This window comes from Pollicipes pollicipes, unplaced genomic scaffold (assembly GCF_011947565.3).
Source record: "Pollicipes pollicipes isolate AB1234 unplaced genomic scaffold, Ppol_2.1 Scaffold_3087;HRSCAF=3621_pilon_pilon_pilon, whole genome shotgun sequence".
In the NCBI taxonomy this organism is placed as follows: Eukaryota; Metazoa; Arthropoda; class Thecostraca; order Pollicipedomorpha; family Pollicipedidae; genus Pollicipes; species Pollicipes pollicipes.
In genome coordinates this window covers 6,208,515-6,228,373 of record NW_023596225.1, presented here as the reverse complement: position 1 = coordinate 6,228,373, position 19,859 = coordinate 6,208,515, and the positions used below count along the sequence as shown (strand labels likewise).

Sequence of the window (19,859 nt, the reverse complement as noted above, 5' to 3'; positions counted from 1 at the left end):
GCCCGGCGTCTTTAGCCGGCGCCCTGTAGCCCAGGACGCCGGCATACGGTCAGCCCTGGCCTGCCCAGAGGGAGGTGACCCAGCTCACGCACCGCTCGGCAGCCGGGCGAGGTGCACTCGAACGGCTTGCTGACCTCTGGAGCATCGGCCATTGTCGGCTCACCCGGGCGCCGGCAAGGCCGACTCGCCGCCGACAAAGTCTGAAACATCGCGGCGATGCGTCAGTTAGCACATCCCGGGTCCTCACATGCGTCCTGTTCTTAACATGCGCATGAGCGCCAGCAACAGAACAGACTGCGACAGCCATCGAAAAACGTAGCGCAGCACCCCCGTGGAGGCGAAACGACAGTCTCACCAACGGCTCATTCCGTATCGTTTTTGTGCGCCCTCATTTTGGTCACGCCACCGAGCAGGCCTTGCCAGCCGTCCCCCACCAGCGCGCATCGCCCAGCGCCGAGGGCTGGCGCCGGCGCCGCTGTCCGGACGGCACCTGGCGCCGCCCGCCGGCCCGCCGGCCCGCCGGCGCCGGGGGTCGCCACTGCAGCAGCGCCGTCCGGGCTGATCGATCGGATGCGGCAGCCGCTCGAGGCGGCGACACGGCCCGGCCCGGCCCGGCTCGGCCGCCCGGCCGCCCTGCCGCCGAGGCCGGCCCGGACGAGGACGGTACAGGGCCGCGGTCAGCTGACAGACGAGCAAGCGAGCGGCGCACGAGGCGGGGCGGACAGCGGAGGACTGCGCAGACTGACAGGTGATTATCTGGAATGAGCCGCGGACGAGATATGCACGAGTGATGGACGATTGGTGGACGAAGCCGATCGACGCGAGCACCGTGGGCCGCGGATCTAACGGCAAACGATGGCCAGAGGGGAACCGATGAACAGCAGACGGGTGCGTGCGCGAAGGGCACACGACAAAACGGCGACGGCCGGGTAGCAGTCGATACACCACCCGACCGCCGCTGCCGGCAGTAGCTCCAGCAGCCTGCTCTCTGGTGCGGCCCGGGGCAGCATCGGGTCCGACCACGCCGCCATCAGCTGGTCCGAGGCTCACAGCCAGCTGGGCAAGGGGGCGGAGAAGGTCACGCTGTCGTAGAGGCCGCTGTGGCACCAGCGGAGCGGCTGCGGGGTCGAAACAGAGCTAGGGAGCTCTGCAGATGAGACGGTGCTCGGCTCCAGTCATTTACGCTTCGCGGTTTCAAAGAATGTACGCGCTATTTGTCTACATCCCAGGATGAAATGTGTCACATGCGTATTGCAGAAACCGACAACTTTAACCCCCCCCCCCCACCCCCTCCCCCAACTCCCTAGCAAAGCACCGACGTCACCATCAGATCTAGGGACTTGCCCTTCAATCTGTTCCATCCCGACCCGACGTCATCATCACGTACCACCAGATCCAGTCCTCATTTCACCATCAGGCCTGATCCGTAAACCGCCGGCGCATCCATCCCTCATCGGCACAAACGTTCACTCCACGGTCGAGCCCAGTCTCCACCCAACGTCAGAGCCAGCAATGCAGTCCTTTTCGGGTCCAGTTCTCAGCCCAACCTTAGAACACGTCCCCTTCCCACCATTGAACAAGTTCTCTCACATCCCCACCCTAGTAACAACCCTACCTTAGTTACAACCCCACTCTAGTTACAACCGCAGCCCTTGTTACAAACCCACCCTAATTACAACCTACCCTGGTCACAACCACGCCCTAATAACAATGCCGCCCTGGTTACAATCCCGCCCTAGTGCTCCAAGCATCAGGTCAGCTCAGTCCTCATCCCACCGCCAAGCCTGAACCTCATCCCATCGTCAGATCCAGACCTCATCCCAGTGTCAGACCCTGACATCAGTTACCTACCAGACCTAATCACCATTCACGACAGACACAATCTCACCTGAGTCAGACCCAAACCTCATCCCCGTCTGACCCAGATTCTCATCCCTGTCACTCAATCCGCATCTCGCCCCACCCAATTTCTATCCCTGTCGGAATAGCACGCCCACCCGGCGCTGGTGCGTTAAGTCCCAAGACGCCGGCCACCACCACCGGCGTCGCTGGTCGACGGTAATAGGATATCGCCGGCGCCGGCGCGGCCGACCGGGGCCCTAACCGAATCATGCCGGCAGGCCGAGACGCGGTGCCTGGTGGCTCCGACATCGAGCGGCGGGCGAGCCGGCGGCGACGAGGGCGCCCTCTGCGCCGCGCGGCCCACCACTGCTCACACGCGATCACCACGGCAGGGAGGAAGGAGGTGGTCCGGAGATGATCGGGAAGAGGTGACAGAGGAGCTGGTACCCGGGCCGGTCTCACGGCGCCACGCCGCTGGAGATCGAAGCGCAGCGAGCGGAACGCAGCGACCCCGGAGATAAGAGCGCAGCGACCTCGGAGACCGAAGCGCGGCGAGCTTGGAGATCGGAGAGCAGCGAGCTCTGAGATCGGGGCTCAGCGAGCTCCGAGATCGCTGCGCGCAGCGATCGGAGCGCAGCGATCCCGGAGATCGGAAAGCAGCGAGCTCTGAGATCGGAGCTCAGCGAGCTCGGAGATCGCAGCGCAGCAATCCCGGAGATTAAAGCGCGGCGAGCTCGGAGATCGGAACGCAGCGATCCCACAGATCGGAGCGCAACGAGCCGAGATTGGAGCGCAGCGAGCTCTGAGATCAGAGCGCAGCGAGCTTTGAGATCGGAACGCAGCGATCCCAGAGATCGACGCGCAGCGATCCCGGAGATCGGAGCGCAGCGATCCCGGAGACCGGATCGCAGCGAGCGCGGAGATCGGAGCAGCAACGGGCCCCGTCAGGGCTTAATATAGAGCGAGGAGTCCGTGTGATTGAGTCTTTTATAAACGGAGCGTTGTGAGGTAGCCACACACCAGGTCATGTCCCGGAAATTTGGGCTTTGAAGTAGCAACTGATTGACTGTTGGAGCCGATTTGAACTTCGCCGGAGGCGAGTCCAACGCAGACGATTCCGCGAACGTGATGGCAGACGTCTGCCTTCATGAAAGGATATTTGCGAAAGAAATGCGCCACACAAAGCCAGCGCACATGTTAGAACCAGCGCAGAACTCTCACGTGCCGGCACAGGCCGCGGCGGGCCTAGGGCCGGTCGGGCGACAATGGGCGGGCGTCGGGCGAAACACCCGCATTTTCTACGGGCCGTACTTCTAGTGCCCGTCGACTCCACCATCGCAGCTGGGGGTAGCGCCGCGGCACAAACTGGGTGCCGCTACACCGCCGGCGGCACCGCCCGGGACCACCCACCGCCCGCTGTTTTGTTATTCGAGTCAGTCAACGGCAGGCGGCACAATAAACCGACGTCGACGGGAGGCGGCGGGGCGCGCAGCAGCAGCGGCGACTGAGACCGCAGGTGTCGAGGACGACCCGTCCGCTCGCCCCACACACACCGCAACACAAACACCGACACACAGTCCCGGCCGAGTCCCACACAAACACAAACACGGCGCGGCTGGTGACGGCCGGCGGAGAGCAACGCTGCAGCTGGGACCTCCTGCGACCGATACGGCGGTAGGTAACGAGGATCAGACGGCAGCGCTCGTCCGGATGAAGACAGCACGTGGTCAGCGATGCAGGACCAGCCTGTCCTCTCGGCCAACGGTCGGCCGACTCGCGCCTGACGCATCCGACCCGAGAGAAGGCTCCACGAGAATCTACAGGCGACTGTCCCGGGGGTATCAATGACGTCATTATCCAGATATGGAGGTCCTTCCCAGTCGGCTAGCAGTTCACACAACCTCGATAATTAGTTTCGCCTGTGTATTTTACCCCGTGGATCTGTAAAAAGGCTGTTCAAGGTTTTTATTCCAAGCCTCGTCCAAAAGACGCAGTCGAGCCTTTAGAAAAACAGCCAGGCGCGGCAGCCAGCTCTTAGACCAACAATTAGCGAAGAGCCCAAACCGTTTGGCATGGGTCGCCACAAAGAACAAACATTGCGACGACTGACGTTTGGAAGGTAGAACATGTCGGGCTCACAGACTACGAACAAAGACCGATTGACACTTTGTCAAGCTCTAAGTAGCCAAAAAATAATGAAGTGATACAGAGCAGCCTGAAGAGCAACAGACGTTCAGCGGATAAAGATGCAAGGCTGAGAATGCAACATCACGAAGGCTAGTAAAACAAAAGCGCAGGGATAAGAACGTGATTTGACACACGCTCGGGTGACGGTCCAATTGACCCCCTGAAGGATTTTCTGGAATGGTTTCCGAACGACGCATCGTAGCCGCGAAAGACTTTGCATAGCTGTAGACAATTAAATAGCAGATCGTTCGGCATCAACAATTTAGATGCAACTTGTAAGATCACTGACCTACGGCAGGTCAGTCAGGCCATGGATTCAACGAAGCCAATTTCTAGGGAATCGTTCAATCGGATGCAACGACAGGGTGTTAGACGGAGCCGAACATTTCTGAGATACTGTCTTAGGCAACACAATTGAATGAATAAATTACATTAATCTAGGGTCAGGTATAAAGGTCAGACCAAGGTCAAAACCAACCTGTTTTAGTACTCTAGTGCTGGCTGAGTGGGATAGTTTCAGGTGCCCGCTTTCGAGGAGACTTCTTTAGGTCAGAAGAGGTCACTGACCCAAAATGGCCCGGATCAACATTGCGTTTTAAGCACACTGCCTATCGTAATCTTTGTCGCTTATTCGAATGCAAAAATCAAAGCGGTCTTGATGATTTTGGTCACCATGACCTTCAAAACGCCAAACATGGTCACTGACCTTAAATGGGCATGTGGCCTTTTGTTAAGAGCAGGAATCTAGGCTCTGGGGGCACTTTGGAGAGCAACTTGGAGTTTCACCTTGTTTGACCTTACTTGGTTCGGAGATCATGACCCAGGAACCTCAAACTTTGACCTAAGTGAGTTCACGTACAGGCCAGCACACCCTGTGAATTTGCTATATCTAGCCCTCTTAGCTCATGCGATCTCAGGGGGTCAAATTGACCTTCACCTGAGCGAAGCGTATGTAACCGGCACCCGGGCGCGTGTTAAAACTGCACGCAACACGCAAGCATCTCGAAGCGTGATCACAACGTAAAACCGCCATTCAGAACTAGTCTTAAATTTAGACTGGTTCGCTACTAGTTCATACTAGTACGGTTACGGGTTGATATTTTGGAGAAAGTTGCGTCTCTACTCTCGACCCCTTATATTATCTACATCAACGTCGGCGTGTCTCATTCAAAACCAAAAGACACACCCGAAGATGAATATCGCACCGCTCCCATAATGCGACGCCCCTTCACGACTGGGGCAGCGCTAACGCCGCGGCTAAAATCGATGAGTACGAGCCAGAGTCACCGGCCCGGCGGGCGAAGAACGACCTAGCAGGCCCGGCCTTAGCGATGCTCTGCACCCGCACCAACCGAACTATTTCGCAGGCACGATGACCATGGAAACTTTGGCTTCGGCATGGGTGTCGCGTGTGTCTGTGCGTGTGTGTGTGCGCACGCGCGTCAATGGGGCTTTACGACGCACTCAGCTTCTGGAGTCTGGCGTCGTCTGTCTCGCAGCCCGGCAGGAGGGGGGCCAACGCGGGGAAGCGAATCCCGTACCTTTGGTTTCCCAGACTCGCAGCTTAGCTGCCTAATTACCAGTACCCCGCAGTGCAGCGGTCCTGACAAAGGCCGGAACAGCTCGCAGTGTCACTGACACAGCCCAGACCAGTTCGTATCGTCCCTGACGCAGCCCGGGCCAGCTCGCAGTGCTCCTGACACAAGCCGGACCAGCTCGCAGTGCCTCTGACACAGCCCAGACCAGCTCGCAGTGCCTCTGACACAGCCCAGACCAGCTCGCAGTGCTCCTGACACAGCCCGGACCAGCTCGTAGTGCTCCTGACACAGACCGGACCAGCTCGCAGTGCTCCTGGCACAGCCCGGACCAGCTCGCAGCGCCCCTGACACAGGCCGGACCAGCCCAGTGCCCCTGACACAGCCCGGGCCAGCTCGCAGCGCCCCGAGACAGCCCGGGGCTCCGGGCGACCCTGACAATGCAGCTGGGCCGTCCGAAATAGGCGCAGCTGTGACGTCAGAGGCGGCGGGCCGGGCTGTGACGTCAGCGCCCGGCTGGTCCCCGGGCGGGGGGCGCGGCTGCGTGGCCGCGGCTGGGACGAGGCCGCCGCCGCCGCCGCCGCCGCAGGCCCGCTGCCAAACGGCCGAGGCCGCGCCAACAGTGGAGCCACGGCGAGTCCCGCCGCGCCAAACGACGCCGCTAAACGACGGCGTCGCAGTAACAGGCGCGACGGGGAGACGAAACGCGTGAGCGCGACTACGACACCGACGCCGTCCAGTCGAGGGGAGCGCCCTCTGGCCCTCTGGGGGGGGGGGGGGGGGCTTCGGGGAGGAGGAGGGATGGATTCGGCACTATGCGCCACATGCCGTCTTCATCACCGGACATCGCAGGCACCACTCAGGACCAAGGAAGATCCTCAAGCATATGTAGCTTCGTGTTTTTGTTTGTTTTGTTTTTTGTTTTTTGTTTTTTGGTGCGGGAAGTTTCAGTCGGGATACCTGAGCCCCGAAGTAGGAGGCTCACGGAGACCGAAAGTACTGTCCTCTATCAGGATACCCCCAAGTTCTGCAACGGCAGACGAGTATAAGTCGGCATTCGAATAATGAAGCAGAGTGCTCTCGGGACCAACCAAAGCCGTCATAAGCTTTTAACATATTTTGTTTCACAAGCTTAATAACAGGACTACGATAACATTACTCGACGTGTTGCAGGGGCTTGGCGAACTAGACCATCCGATAAATACCGATACACTGACAATAAATTCGCGTTACACCGGGAGTCTGGCCCACGCAAATGGCTCCTGACCTAACACTCAATCACACCCGACTGAAATTATGGAGCAATATATACGCGGCATGGAACACAGTTAGCAAGGGAAAAGATATGGAGCATTTCGTTGCCCATGTTTGTGTGGCATGGCATGTCCATGTCTACACACGTCCCTCCAGGCCGATCGATACGGAAGACGAAAGGGAAGGATTGTTCGGAAAACCGCGAATCGACAACGTGTATCAACGTGACTCGTGCCGAAAAATAGTTGCGCACTGTTCGTGTCATTTCACGATCAGCCATCACCGCTCGCAGACTACGCAGTCCATATCCCCCGCATGGCATTCACCAACATCACATCTCACACCCCACAGCATCACATCCCACACCCCACAACATCCCCTGCAGGTTGAACCTGTGGTCGTGCGCCCACGCGCTACCACTCTATGTGACTCGGTGCAAATCGTGCGGATTCTCGCCAAGGCCGTTCGTCTTGCTGTATATTTTGAGGCAGACAGACAGAGCTGAAGTTCACTGGTGTCACCACGGCGGCCTTTGGGAGAACACTGGAGAGAAGACTGGCCCGGCGCACAGAGCCGGGCGCGGTCGGCAGCGGGGTTGTTTGGCAGTGTGCGGTTGCATGACATTAAGTATGATTTGTTGGTGTGCGTTAGCAAAGCTGTACACATAATGCTGACGCTACAGGCGGCGGCCCTCTCGGCCCGGCCGGCTGACTAAGCGCCGACGGATGCCACCGCAAATACTCCTCCCTCAGAGCGGAGCGTAAGGGTTACACAGCGCAGAATATGACACGCGGTTCAGGGGCCAAATGTACGCGGGGTGCTTCAATCCGCGGGGTTCGGTGGCGAGCGGCGGTCGCGAAGCAGGTCCTGAGTGTGCTTCAGTTGCAGGTTGAAGTCGAGACTCCTCGTCGTCAGCGATGGCGGAGAGGACCGCGGGCTTGAGGCGATCGATGGAGACAGTGTCGAGTTGACCAGAAGGTATGCGAACTCGAAACCAGTTTGCGGTGCGTTTTGCGATAGCTAACGGGCCTGTGAAGGACGCAGAGCGGTCGTTTCACGTGATCTACGCGCACCCATATGTGCACGTAGATAGCTCAGGAGGCAGACGGGTCGAGCATTCCGCGTGAAAATGACCCTGAGAGAGTGCTGTGAAGTCGATCTGCGTCATGTGCTTGGCGAGTTGGTGGACGTAGGCGTGCTGAGGCAGAGGTGACTGCGGGTCGACCTCCGTCATGAGCTTGGCGAGTTGGTGGAGTAGGCGTGCTGTGACAGAGGTGACTGCGGGTCGACCTGCGTCATGTGCTTGGCGAGTTGGTGGACGTAGGCGTGCTGTGACAAAGGTGACTGCGGGTCGACGGCGATCTTCGGAAGCAGCAGATGGCGCGTTGGTGGGCGTAGGGGTGCTGTGACAGAGGTGACTGCGGGTCGACGGCGATCTTCGGAAACAGCAGATGCGTACCTGTCACGGCGGTGAATCAGGATAGGTTGTTTTCGTTTGGGATGGTCCTGAGGCTGAGGAGGACGACAGGTAATCATTGTAGCCATTCCTCTTTGAGGGCGACTATGGCGGTCTTGAGGGTGCGGTGAAGTCTTTCCCCCATCCCATCGGCTTGCGGGTGTTAGGCTGTTGTCCTGATGCGATGAAAACCTAGGATATCGGAAAGATGGAGGAAGAGCTCGCTTCCAATTATGAACCACGATCCGTGCTGACTTCGAGTGGGACGCCGAAACGGCTCACCCAGGCTTCCATGAAGGCAGCAGCCACATGCGGGCCGCGATCTGCTCCAGTGGGATAGCTTCGATCCATCGGGTCGCTCTGTCGATACAGGTGAGGGGGTATCTATCGGGCGAGGTGTAGGTCTGATCTCGGTTTCGTGATCGGGGAAGAAGACCGACGATGTCGATGTGCACAATCTGGAATCGAGAGCAGGGTTTGTAGAAGGATTTGAAGGCTTTTTAGAATGCCGATGGACTTTCACTCCTTGACAGTACTGACTTTCACGGATCCAGCTTCGGATTTCATGCTGCATATTAGGCCAGAAGTAGCGTCGAGTCAGGATTTTGAGGGTGGCTTTCACTCCAGGGTGCGAGAGGTTGTGGAATTTGTCGACGGTAGGTCGGCGGCAACCGACAGGAAGAAACGGCTTGGGATGAGCTGTGGAAGTGTCGCATAGCAGGGTTTGCCGTCGGGTCGAGGGTGGAGCTTGAGGCGATCCAGAACGTCCATGACTTCCTCACCCTCACCCTGCTTCTCGGCGACGGTGTTCAGATCGAGGGCGTCTCCGGTGATTTCTTGAGTCGGGCGGCTGAGGAAATTAGCGACGACGTTCGCCACTCCCTGGAGATATTCGACGTCGGCGAGGTACTCGAGAGTGATACTCCAGTGGCGCTGCCGGCGATCAGTCTTGGCGAGATGCTGGCTTTTGGATGCGGATACCAGCCGTTTGTGATAGGTGATTAAGGTGACGGTTCTGCCTTCCAGTAGGTGCTTGAAATGGAGGACGGCGAGGTATGCAGCTAGTAGCTCTCGGTCGTACGTGGAGTACTCCTTCTAAGACTGGCTTAGCTTTCGAGAGAAGCCGATGGGCACGGGTTCGTTGTTGGTGACGTGATGGAGCACTGCTCCGGCTGCGACAGCGGAGCAGTCCGTTACGAGTTGGCATCTCTCACAATCAGGGACTTGAATAGCAAGGAGGCAAGCATTCCGCAGGGCTACTTCTGCACCGTTGAAGGCGTCTGTCTCTGCCTTAGTCCAGGGAAACTCTTCTGACTTCGGATGAAGATGGATGAGTTCAGCGAGCGGATGTGTAATGTCAGCGAACTGGGGAATCATTCTGCTATAGAAAACGATCATTCTCAAAAACCATCGAAGTTCGGCTGATGTGGTTGGTGTCTTGATGTCTTCGATTTCAGCGATTCACTTTCGGAGGACGGTTTCCTTCGGCGATGAGGTAATGTTCCAGGAAGGAGATTCCAGTCTGGAATAATTTACCTTTGTCGAGGGAGATCTTGAGTTGATACTGGCCCAGGAGGCAGAAGATGGTTTCGAGGTCTTGAACATGCTGCTCTTCGTCTTACGAATGTATCAGGAGATCGTCCACGCAGACGAAGACGCACTTACATTCCCTGAAGATGGGGTCCATGTTTTTTCTGGAAGGTGTCTCCGGCGCTGGGAAGTCCCATCGGCATGCACACGTATTCGAACGAGCCGAAGGGTGTGGTGACGGTGGCTTTAGCGAGGTCATCGGGGTTCATAGGCACTTGGTGATAAGCACGGAGGAGGTTGATTTTGGAGAATACTTTCTTTCCATGGAGGTGTGCGCTTAGGTCCTGGATGTGTGGAATCGGACAGCGATCGGGTTCGGTGTTGGAGTTTAGGGCCGATGATTTCCGGTTACTCTCCATTCTCCTGGTGTTGATTTCGGCACCATGTGTAATGGCGAGGCCTCGGGCGAGTCAGGTGGACGAATGATTCCCCGTCGAGCAGTCTTGAATGCTCCTTTTGCGGCGTCGAGTGTGTCGGGCGGTAGTCTCCTCCGGCTTGCGAGGGTTGGTGGCGCGCTGCCGGTGTCGATGTGATGCGACGTCGCGATGGCAGACGCATTCGGCTCCGGCTCCTCGCTCGGTTGGCATGGCTTTAGGACGGAGGCAGACTCGGCGAGCAGCAACCAAACAGATGGATGTTGTTGAGATAGGTCGTTCACGAGGCACGCCGTTTGGGAAGGTACCGGAGTACCTATGGCTGACAGTGAGGTAGCTGAGTCGATGAGGGACCGCTGGCACAGTTGACGAGGATTGTGTAGTGGGAAAGAAAATCACTTCTAAGTAGGGAGGAGGTTACGTCAGCAATGACGAAAGTCCAGCGGAACTCGCGTCGGAGGCTGGGCATCTGGAAAGATAAGGTTATCTCACCGTGGGTAGCAATGCGCTCGTTATCCTGCGCTCGACAGGCTGATCGCGGTAGGGTTGATGTGATGACCGGAGAGTTGTCATCCCGGGATGAGCGGGATGGATGCGCTGGTGTCAACGATGAAGTCGATATCAGCTTTGCCGACTTGAGCTGCGACTTTGATGAGTGGCAGGTCAGATGTCGCCGATCCAGCCTGCTCCCCTAGTTTTCCGATCGTGCAGGAGCGGGGAAACTAAATCGCGAAGCAGGTCTGGAGCCGGATTCCGTCCGAACACTAGGTGATTTGTTGGGCCACTGGCACCATGGCCAACATGTTCTTGTCGATGGTCCGAAGTAGATGTGCGCTCTGCATACCTTTGGTCTTTGCCCTTCGTTGAATGGTTGTATCCCCTTGGTGCTTCTCTGTTTGATGTCTTTGAGCGAGGTGGAGCTGGCCCTGGTGGCGGGGGAGCTCGGTGTTCAGCTTGGACCATGTAGACGCCGGACTTCCTCATGAAGGGCAGGAGTTCGCCAGCGAATCGGTCGAGCTGTGGCAGGGGAAGATCTTGGGTACCTAATATGGCAGCTGTGGAAGAGTCCACACACTGTAAGAACGTCGCTTACGCCAACTTTACGTGCTATGTCGTGAAGCTCGGCCAAGAAGAGAGATGGTTTTCCGGTGACATTTGAACATGCTTCGCAGATCAGGCGTTGAAAAAGGTAGGTTTATTTCGCTCGAAGAGGTTACTGACAGCGTCTTCCAATGTATGGAAGTCTTCGTTGCTGATAAAACTTGCGCCTAATTTGCAAACGGTTTGTGGAGGGAGTGCTGCTAGGGCGTGACAACAGAAAATCGTCTTGTTCTGGGTGATCCGGCTGAGGTTGAACTGGGTGTTGAGGATGGCGCACCAGCCAGGCAGCACGGCCTCCAAGAAGGCTGAAGCCTTCAGATGTTGCACACGTTCTACTTGGTGCTCGGTCTTCTCTTGGTGTTCACTTGTCATCTTGATCCTGTCTGTCTTTTCTTGTTGGAAAAATATGATGATGTACCAGGCCCGATCACGTCGGGGTCACCAGTTGTGATCGTGCGCCCACGCGCTACCACTTTATTAATTTGACTCGGTACAAATCGTGCGGATTTTCCGAAAGACCTTTCGCCTTGCTGTATATTTCGATGCAGACAAGCGGAGCCAAAGTTCACTGGGGTCACCGTGGCGGCTTTTGGGAGAACACTGGTCCAGTTAACATGACGGCTTTCAGCAGGAGACTGGCACGGTTCACATGGCGGCTTTAGAGAGAAGACTGGCCCAGCGCACAGAGCCGGGCGTGGTCAGAAGCGGGGTTGTTTTGCTGGTGTGCGGTTACATGGCACTACATATGATTTGTTGATGTGCGTTAGCAAAGCTGTACACATGATGCTGACGATGCAGGCGTCAGCATCATGCCGGCGTCAGCCGGCGGCCCTCTCGGCCGGGTCGGCTGACTAAGCGTCGACGGATGGCACCACAGACCCACAGCACCGCTCGCCACGAAACTTCCCCCCCCCCCCCCCTCCTCCTCCTGGCCAGCAGCAGGCCGACTCCATGGGGGGAGGGAGAGGGGGTTAGCGAGACGTCCTGCCCGAGGCCGGCACCTGAGCGGGCAGCGGCGGCGGCGGCGGTCACTTCACACGCGGCGTCAATAGCGCAGCGCGGCGCGTGCCTGCATCGATTGGCGGCGCCGCCGCCGCTGGCGGCAGCGGCCGGGACACCGCCGCCGTCGGTCCGCGCCGCAGCGGCCGCCGACGGGTACGGCCGGCCGGCGGGACGGCGGCGAGTGCACGGCCGGCGGCCACGGCGGCGGTCCGCCAGCAACCGGCCCGCCACCGTCCGCGATCGACCCGCAACGGTGAGCGCGAGCCGCGTCCGACCGACGGCTGCGGGTGGCCAGGGTGCGGTCGCGTGGAGGCTGACGAGTTCGTGTGCGGCCGCGAGGCATCCAACAGGGACGCGAGGGTGCCGAAGGCGGCGCAACAACACGCGACCCGTCGGCCCGAGTGAGCAACTTACAGCCGTGCGCGTCCGACCGCCGACGAGGTGAGCGCACCACAGACAGTTGGCTGTGAGCGCGCGACCAGTAGTGGCGGGAGTACCACCGACAACCGTGAGTACGTTACCGGCGGCCGCGGCTGTCCAGGGGCCGTCCGGCGCCTCACCGTGTGGCCGCGTCGGCTGCGAGGGCGCGCTCGACCGGCTGCCGCTGACCGCGTGTCTCGCCGCCCCACCGCGTCTCGCCGCCCTACCACGTCACGCACGCCCACCACAGCTGCCCGTCCACGCGGCGCGGCGGCGCCGGCGGCGGCGGCGGCGGCGGCGGCCGGAGAAGCCACGCACGTGGCGACACGCGAGACGCCGGCGGGGCGCCGCAGCACGGTCGATCGGCGGCCTCTGTCGACCGTTACTGCCGTCGCGTCCTTCATCCCGCCCCCGCGGCGCCAGCCCGGCCGTTTCGCGCGCGCACGGCGGCAGGGCCGTCGGCCTGGCGCGGAGCGGTGGCGGCGGCGCTGGCGCGGGCGCTGCAGGCGGGTCGCGACCACTTGAACCACCGAACCTTTGAACAGCGAGGTGGTGCGTTGGGCGCGTCGGACGACACCACGCCTCTGACCTTTGACCCTGAGCCCGTCATTCCCACTCTGGTGGCAACCTGGCCTATCGTCCACTTGTTGACGTCAATATCAGGTCGGTCTGGTCGGGAAGGCTCATTTCGATGGTTTCGTTTCCCTTCGCCACACGCCAGACGGAATAATTATCAGTTTGCACACCCCAAAGAACACTCCCTGCCTCAGTCAGCAATCAGTCAGCAATCAGCAAGAGTCCCAAACAGCCATGTAAACTGGAAGGTCATCCTTTCAGCTGATGCATTTCAGACTAGAATCCGCTGCAGTTCCGGCCAGAGACCCCACCGCAGACAATAGCTGTCAGGGATACGTGGCTCCTACAGCGCCTCTTTTCCTGCGACGCCATTTGTTTGACATTAACTTCCACTCAGAATGACAGAAACGTTGCCAGTTCTTGCCCCCGTGAGAGACAGTTCTTAATCTAACATCACTTGAAGTCAGCGCATCATTCCTCTGCTGTCTGGCGTTCGGTGGAAGACAACAAACCGGTCCGGTCCAGCCTTCCCACACCTGACACCCACGCGTGCCACCTCGCCGCGCTGTATCCGCCGGCGTTCCACGACACGAACACAGCATCCCCCGCCACCCCCCGATGCGGCGGGACGTCCGCGCTGCTAACGCACGCTGCCGCCTGCTGCAGGAGCGATGCGGTAGAGCCGGGCCGGCTACAGCGAGCGGGCGGCACCAGGGCATGGCCGGCCGGGGAGTGCGGCGGCCGGGCGGCGCCGCCTGCGCCATCACCGCCGGTACGTACCCCACACGACGGTATGGTGCCCGGCGGCAGACGCGGCATGTCCGCGGCACATTGCAGGCGTACGTGCCGACCCTCTCCCTCCCCCCGATCCCCCGTTCCCGACCCCCTCCCCATTATTCCCTGTCAACGGGTCCGAACCGAAGCGCGGGACACGTGCAGGGAAAATTGATTCTAAAAACGATTGCGCGCGTCTGTCCCCAATGGAGATCTGAGGTGGACAAAACAGGACCGTCAATGTCGTAAACCTGAATAATACTGTTCGTCAATCAATGTCCTTTCAATTTGTGCGCTTGGAACTGAACACATGTATGACCAACAAATAACTCGACATAGATACGAAAATGCATGCCAAGCCTCAATAAATCCAAGAACGTAAGCATCCTGACAAACATTTCCAACTCAATGCCCTGCTCCCCTGGTCGTGCTGCCATGTAAAGCAGACCGGGGGCCAGCCATTCGCCAGATCATGATCATAAAGCAGCCGGCTCCCGAGCCAGCGTGGGCGATGCGGAGGCTGGTCACAGGCGGCCCTAGCGCCCCGACCCATTGGCCCGGCCGCATGATTCAGCCGGACATGACGCCTGTGTAAGGGCAGCAGGTCATTCCAGTCGCTTCAATCGAACCAACATGCCCCAGTAGTATGGCGTAGTATCGTGTCTCGCATGAGCGACGATGTTGCTGCCAGACACCATACTACCACTGCCACTGACTTATAGGCGCCTCGGACGGTGACTGGAAGAGGCGCCGTCCCGGCATCTGCTCCGCATTTCTGGTGCTCCTGGCATGCCTCGCACGAACACGTCTGAAAGGGAGACAGCGGGCGTATATTAGCGTTAATCCTACACATACCAAGGCAAATTACCGCGCGGAATGTATGCGCACATGGAATCTCGGGCATGGCACCTTATGACCGGAGAAGGGTCTGGAAGGAACGATAGTTGTTATCAGTCGTCCAGGCTGACCGGTCAATGTGGGATTTGGGTTGGGCATGTTATGATAGCACTGCAAGAAAACTACTAGCTCCAATACTTGTGCAATACTCATCGCTTCTCACAGTAAATAAGAATGCTTGCGCAGACCGCACGCTGTGGAAGTAATATCACGAAGAAATCTGGTGCAGGCGGTGTGACCCAGCGCCTTCAACCAGCGAAATTCTCCACCAAACCTTGCTCGGGCAAATCAGAATGCAAGGACACCTCTGACGCCCACCGTATCAACAGCAAACATCCGTTCATCTGGCTCGATCCGGCCGGCTGGCCGCCAGCACGGGCGACAGGACACCACGACCCAGCCCCCTCTCCGCAGCGGCGCCCAGGCCGTGTCTCCCATTTCCACAGGACGTCATCCGATGACGGACTATTGGCGTCGCGGCGGCGGTGATCAATGTCGTGCCGTGTCGGCGGCCGCAGCCTCTGGGGCGGCGGCGAGAGCGCTCGCTCCGGCAGACGTGTCCTGCAGTCTGCAGACGGCCGCGGGAGAGGGCCCGGCCGCGTCACGAGAACACGGCCGCAGCCTCTGGGGCGGCGGCGAGAGCGCTCGCTCCGGCAGACGTGTCCTGCAGTCTGCAGACGGCCGCGTCACGGGAACGCGGCGGCGCTGCGCGCGGCGACTCACAGCGCTGGGGCCAACCAGCTGAGCTTTAGCGACGGGTGGAGTGGTGGCGTCTCCTCGGCACAGACAGCGGGTTCTGCGACGGCCGGCCGCCAGCTGGGAGTCGCTCGACCCACGCGCAATTACAAGTGACCGCGGGGAGGACTGCAGGACCTCCTCACCCTGCAGTCTTCCGAAGGGAGATGGCAGGTAATTATAGCGCAGAGTCCCCGCCGCCGCCTTCGGGCTCATCAGCGGGCACGGCCTCACTCCTCAAAAGCCGGTGGGCGAGAGGCGCCGCGCCGTGGCGGTCGTCGAGGCCCAACCTTCCGCGAACGAGACCAGTCACTGTCGTCCGCCGCACGGCAGCCGGCCCGAGCGTGAGCGTCGCACCGGGTCCCCGCTGGGCGGAGCGGAGTCCGGTGCCGCTGGCCGGGAGTCCGCTCCCGGGAGCGCGCTCCATGCCGCGGGCTCCGGTCCGGCCGGTACTCGAATCGATGCGCGGGCGTGTGGACGGCGCGCGCCAGCGGTCGGCCAACTGGCCAGGCGGACGTCGCGGCCCCGGCCACACGTCCCCTGGCCGAGTCCGGCCTCGTTCCCTGGCATTGGCTTGGAGAGATATTTTACGAGGCAGGGCAAGACGTGCCCCTCTGTTTCGGGGTGCACGACCCATTTTTCCGGCCTCAAGGTCATTTAGTCTCGACTGCCTGCACATGGCCTTCTCCGTGCTTCGTTCAGGCAGACATTGAAGTTTCTTCCGCAAGGAGGTGCTACTACAAAGCTACTCTTTTGAAATCTAGATTGTGCAGTGAAATGCGACTTAAATGTACGTATGGGATAACCTGCATATAATTATACAAAACGAACTGATTAAATATTAGATTGCAAGTCCGCACTGCAAACAACTAGGCCACACGTGAAAACTGATAGGCGATTACCTCGCATTGTATTCTAAAAAAAATTTCAATCTTTTCCCATGTCCCGATCTGAAAGGATCTCCTAGGTGCTTGCATGACTGCGTCAGGTCACGCTGAGGATTTCCAAAGCTGCAGCACACAAAGCAATATTCCACACATGCCCCAAGCCTTTCAGCTGCTAACATAACATAATTAAAACGGCATCCAGATGGCAAATAAATAAAGTGGACAAACAACAAATGCTTTATAGTTGCAGGTGAATGAGACTCTAAGGACAAGACAACCAAATATTACTGACAAAGGCACCACATCACAGATACAGAGGGATCACATCACCTTTCCCAGAGTACAGAGGGATCACACCATCTTTCCCAGAGTACAGAGGGATCACCTCACCTTTCCCTGAGGACAGAGGGATCACATCGCCTTTCCCAGAGTACAGAGGGATCATATCACCTTTCCCATAGCAAAAAAAAAAATATTTGCATCAGGTCACTTCAAGAAAAGATCCCAGTCTGGTCCACCAGGCATTCAGTGCTACACAGCTGATTGAGATACAGCCAAATTTGCCACAACAATGGCATCAAGCCAGTGCTCATCCCCTGCCAAGCTAGTACCCATATGTGATGATACCCTGGTCTCAACCATTTAGCCACTTCAGGGCATCCCAGTGGTATGGTGGCTAGCAACTCTGCATAATTTGGCGCACTTAGACGACATGGTGATTGTGAAATGGGATGTGGATCACAGTTTAAGACTATTTGTGAGAGCATAGGCCCAAAAACCAAGGTTTAATTAAACTGCATTGCTCAAAGAGAACTTTCTACAAGTGTCCATTAATGCTAATATTCTGGCTTCTTGAATGTGTTTCATTACACTTTCTTGGAATTAGTGGAAAACCTGTATGTAAAGATTCAGCCTTCAAACCCAATAAACCAAAAGAACTATGCTCAATTTGTGCACTTTGTCTCTGCCCAGTGTGTGCCATATTAATGTTACATTAACACATGCCAAACCTTGCATCATGATTTGTGTACAGAGAAAACACCTTGCAAGAGAGTGAAATGGAGAATGAGTGTGAGGAGTGTATCACAATATGTATGCCTTCCACACATGTTACTGGATAGTCAGATTAACACTTCACCTATATCTGGAAGGCTCAAATGTACAATGGAAGAATGTCTAGTAATAAATAACAAGTGCACAATCAGTCTTCATTTAAAGGCAAATTTTGCATCACAGCTTAAACCAAAAAAACAGTGTTTCAGCTGCTGAGCCTGCAAGAACAACATTTCTGACATCTGCAAAGTGTCATTTTCCATGCCAGCAGTAAAACTGATTGCTTACAGATAAACCAGACATAGTATTGGTATAGTACTATGATTTATACATCAGTGTACACTGTGACACAACATGCATAAGGATAGCACCTACTTGTCTGAACTTCTATTTAAATAGTCTGCTAGAAGCATATTTTTAAAGTTCATTCCTGGCTTTTATTTTTAGTGCTAAGATTTTGCAATTGAGGATCAATATAAGACAATATTTAAATTGCATGAATCTAACAATATTTCACAATATTTAAGTTAATAACAATATTTCATTAACTTTACATCACACACACGGAATGGCTCAAAACAGCATGGCATGGCTCAAATCACTTCCTATTCCAACTATAACAGACCTCTGGTTACATTCCATGGTTAATTCTGATAGGAGTCCCTTTAAGTGGAACCACTTTTGCACACCTGTCATATCAGCTTCGTAAAACCCCAGATATGACATGTAGTTTAGTAACAGAGTAGCTATATGCCTGCATTCTTTTTACTGTTCATATCAATAGTGATAATCTTTAGCTGAATTGACAAACTGAAGATCAAGATGAATTAATTCTGATCTCATTGCCCAAGCCTGCATAAAATTAATCCACCATGCACAACATGCAGGTCAGCTGAACCTGGCATATCAATGTACCAAAATCAGGCCACACCAAATGGAACTGATCTTTCAAATTTCTGATTGAAAACACTTTTTGAGGCTGTTTTTACTTATAATTCCTTTAGAAACATCATGATACCTGGAAAAATTGGTTCTCTAAGCACAAAAAAAATGGTGGTGACCACACAGAGCTTGAGGCATCATATTTAAGGCCAGCATGTACCAAAATTGACCGCCTACATGACTGCAGCCCACGACCATGAAATGGTGGATAGATAATATTACTGACAGTAGAGGCATATGCATAGTTTCACAATAGGAGGGGGGACAATAACTCAGATGCTTTTTGCGAAACCAGGTTTAATTTAACACAGGTGTGCATGATTATCTCACAAGGCCTAACAGCGCAGCAAGTTTTCAGATAGCCGGGTGCAACATTTACCTTGAATTTTCCACTGTCAAAGTGTAGTTATGAATATATGAAATCATGCCACACATTCCCTAAGGAGTGGGGCACCTCCCCTATGGTCAACTATGTGAATGTACCACTACCACACACCTGTTTCTCTTAAGATGGTGTCTGACTCCCTGTTCACTCTAGGTCAATATATTATCCTGTTGATCGTAGACACACCCAACAAAGTTACACCGATACATAGCATAGCAAGCCCCGCTTAGCCATTCAGTGGCACGTCCAGTCAGACTTAACTGGACTGGCTTACCGACTGTGTTTTCGCAAACCTTCGTTACGCGCATAACATCACCTACAGCAATGTATTAAATACGCCAGTTATGTCACAGTGTACGCCTACGCATTTCATAATTTACTGTCCAAGTTCGCAAACCTAAGCATATCCCGGTCGTGAGTTGTTACTTGTCAGACGCGGCTTAGTGTTGTCGCAATAAAATGCAAGCCTGGTTTACTGGGAACGAAAAAATTGTGTGGATCTTAATGGAGCGTCAACTACTTCCTCATAATGTTGCACCGTTTCAAGGGTTTCTTGGTCCGTTGTCATCGATGGCTTCTGTTAGGCAGTTTTCGTCATTGTTCAGTCCTATTTCTCAAGGTTACAGACCGTCACGCAGGGTGAATTCAACATTCCCTCTGGTTACGCTGTTTTAAGCGTAACGTCCCAAAAGCGATGTCCGTTTGGTCCCTAATTAAGCTAGATACGAGAAACAAAAATGGGCGTGCAGCTTGTTATGAGGGGAAACGGTCTAGAGGTAATGCGGTCTTAAGGTTTTAGAAGACAAAATTAAGCTGATTTAAACGCAACGCTGGATCAGACCCCTTCCC

The 19,859-nt window shown here is 56.3% G+C and overlaps 1 protein-coding gene across 2 annotated transcripts in view; it reads right to left on the bottom strand.

Moving 5' to 3' along the window:
- The window catches only part of Atf-2 (Activating transcription factor-2), a 28,630-nt gene extending 9,333 nt beyond the window's left edge, over window positions 1–19,297 (bottom strand). For both annotated transcript variants that reach the window (XM_037212311.1, XM_037212312.1), the window contains exons 1-3: window positions 19,122–19,297; window positions 14,828–14,919; window positions 93–200 (exon numbers count right to left, since the gene is read on the bottom strand). In XM_037212311.1, the coding sequence (XP_037068206.1) occupies window positions 93–152 (60 nt within the window). In that variant the 5' untranslated portion in view covers window positions 153–200; window positions 14,828–14,919; window positions 19,122–19,297. The remainder of the gene's footprint in view (window positions 1–92; window positions 201–14,827; window positions 14,920–19,121) is intronic.
- Window positions 19,298–19,859: the final 562 nt, after the last annotated feature.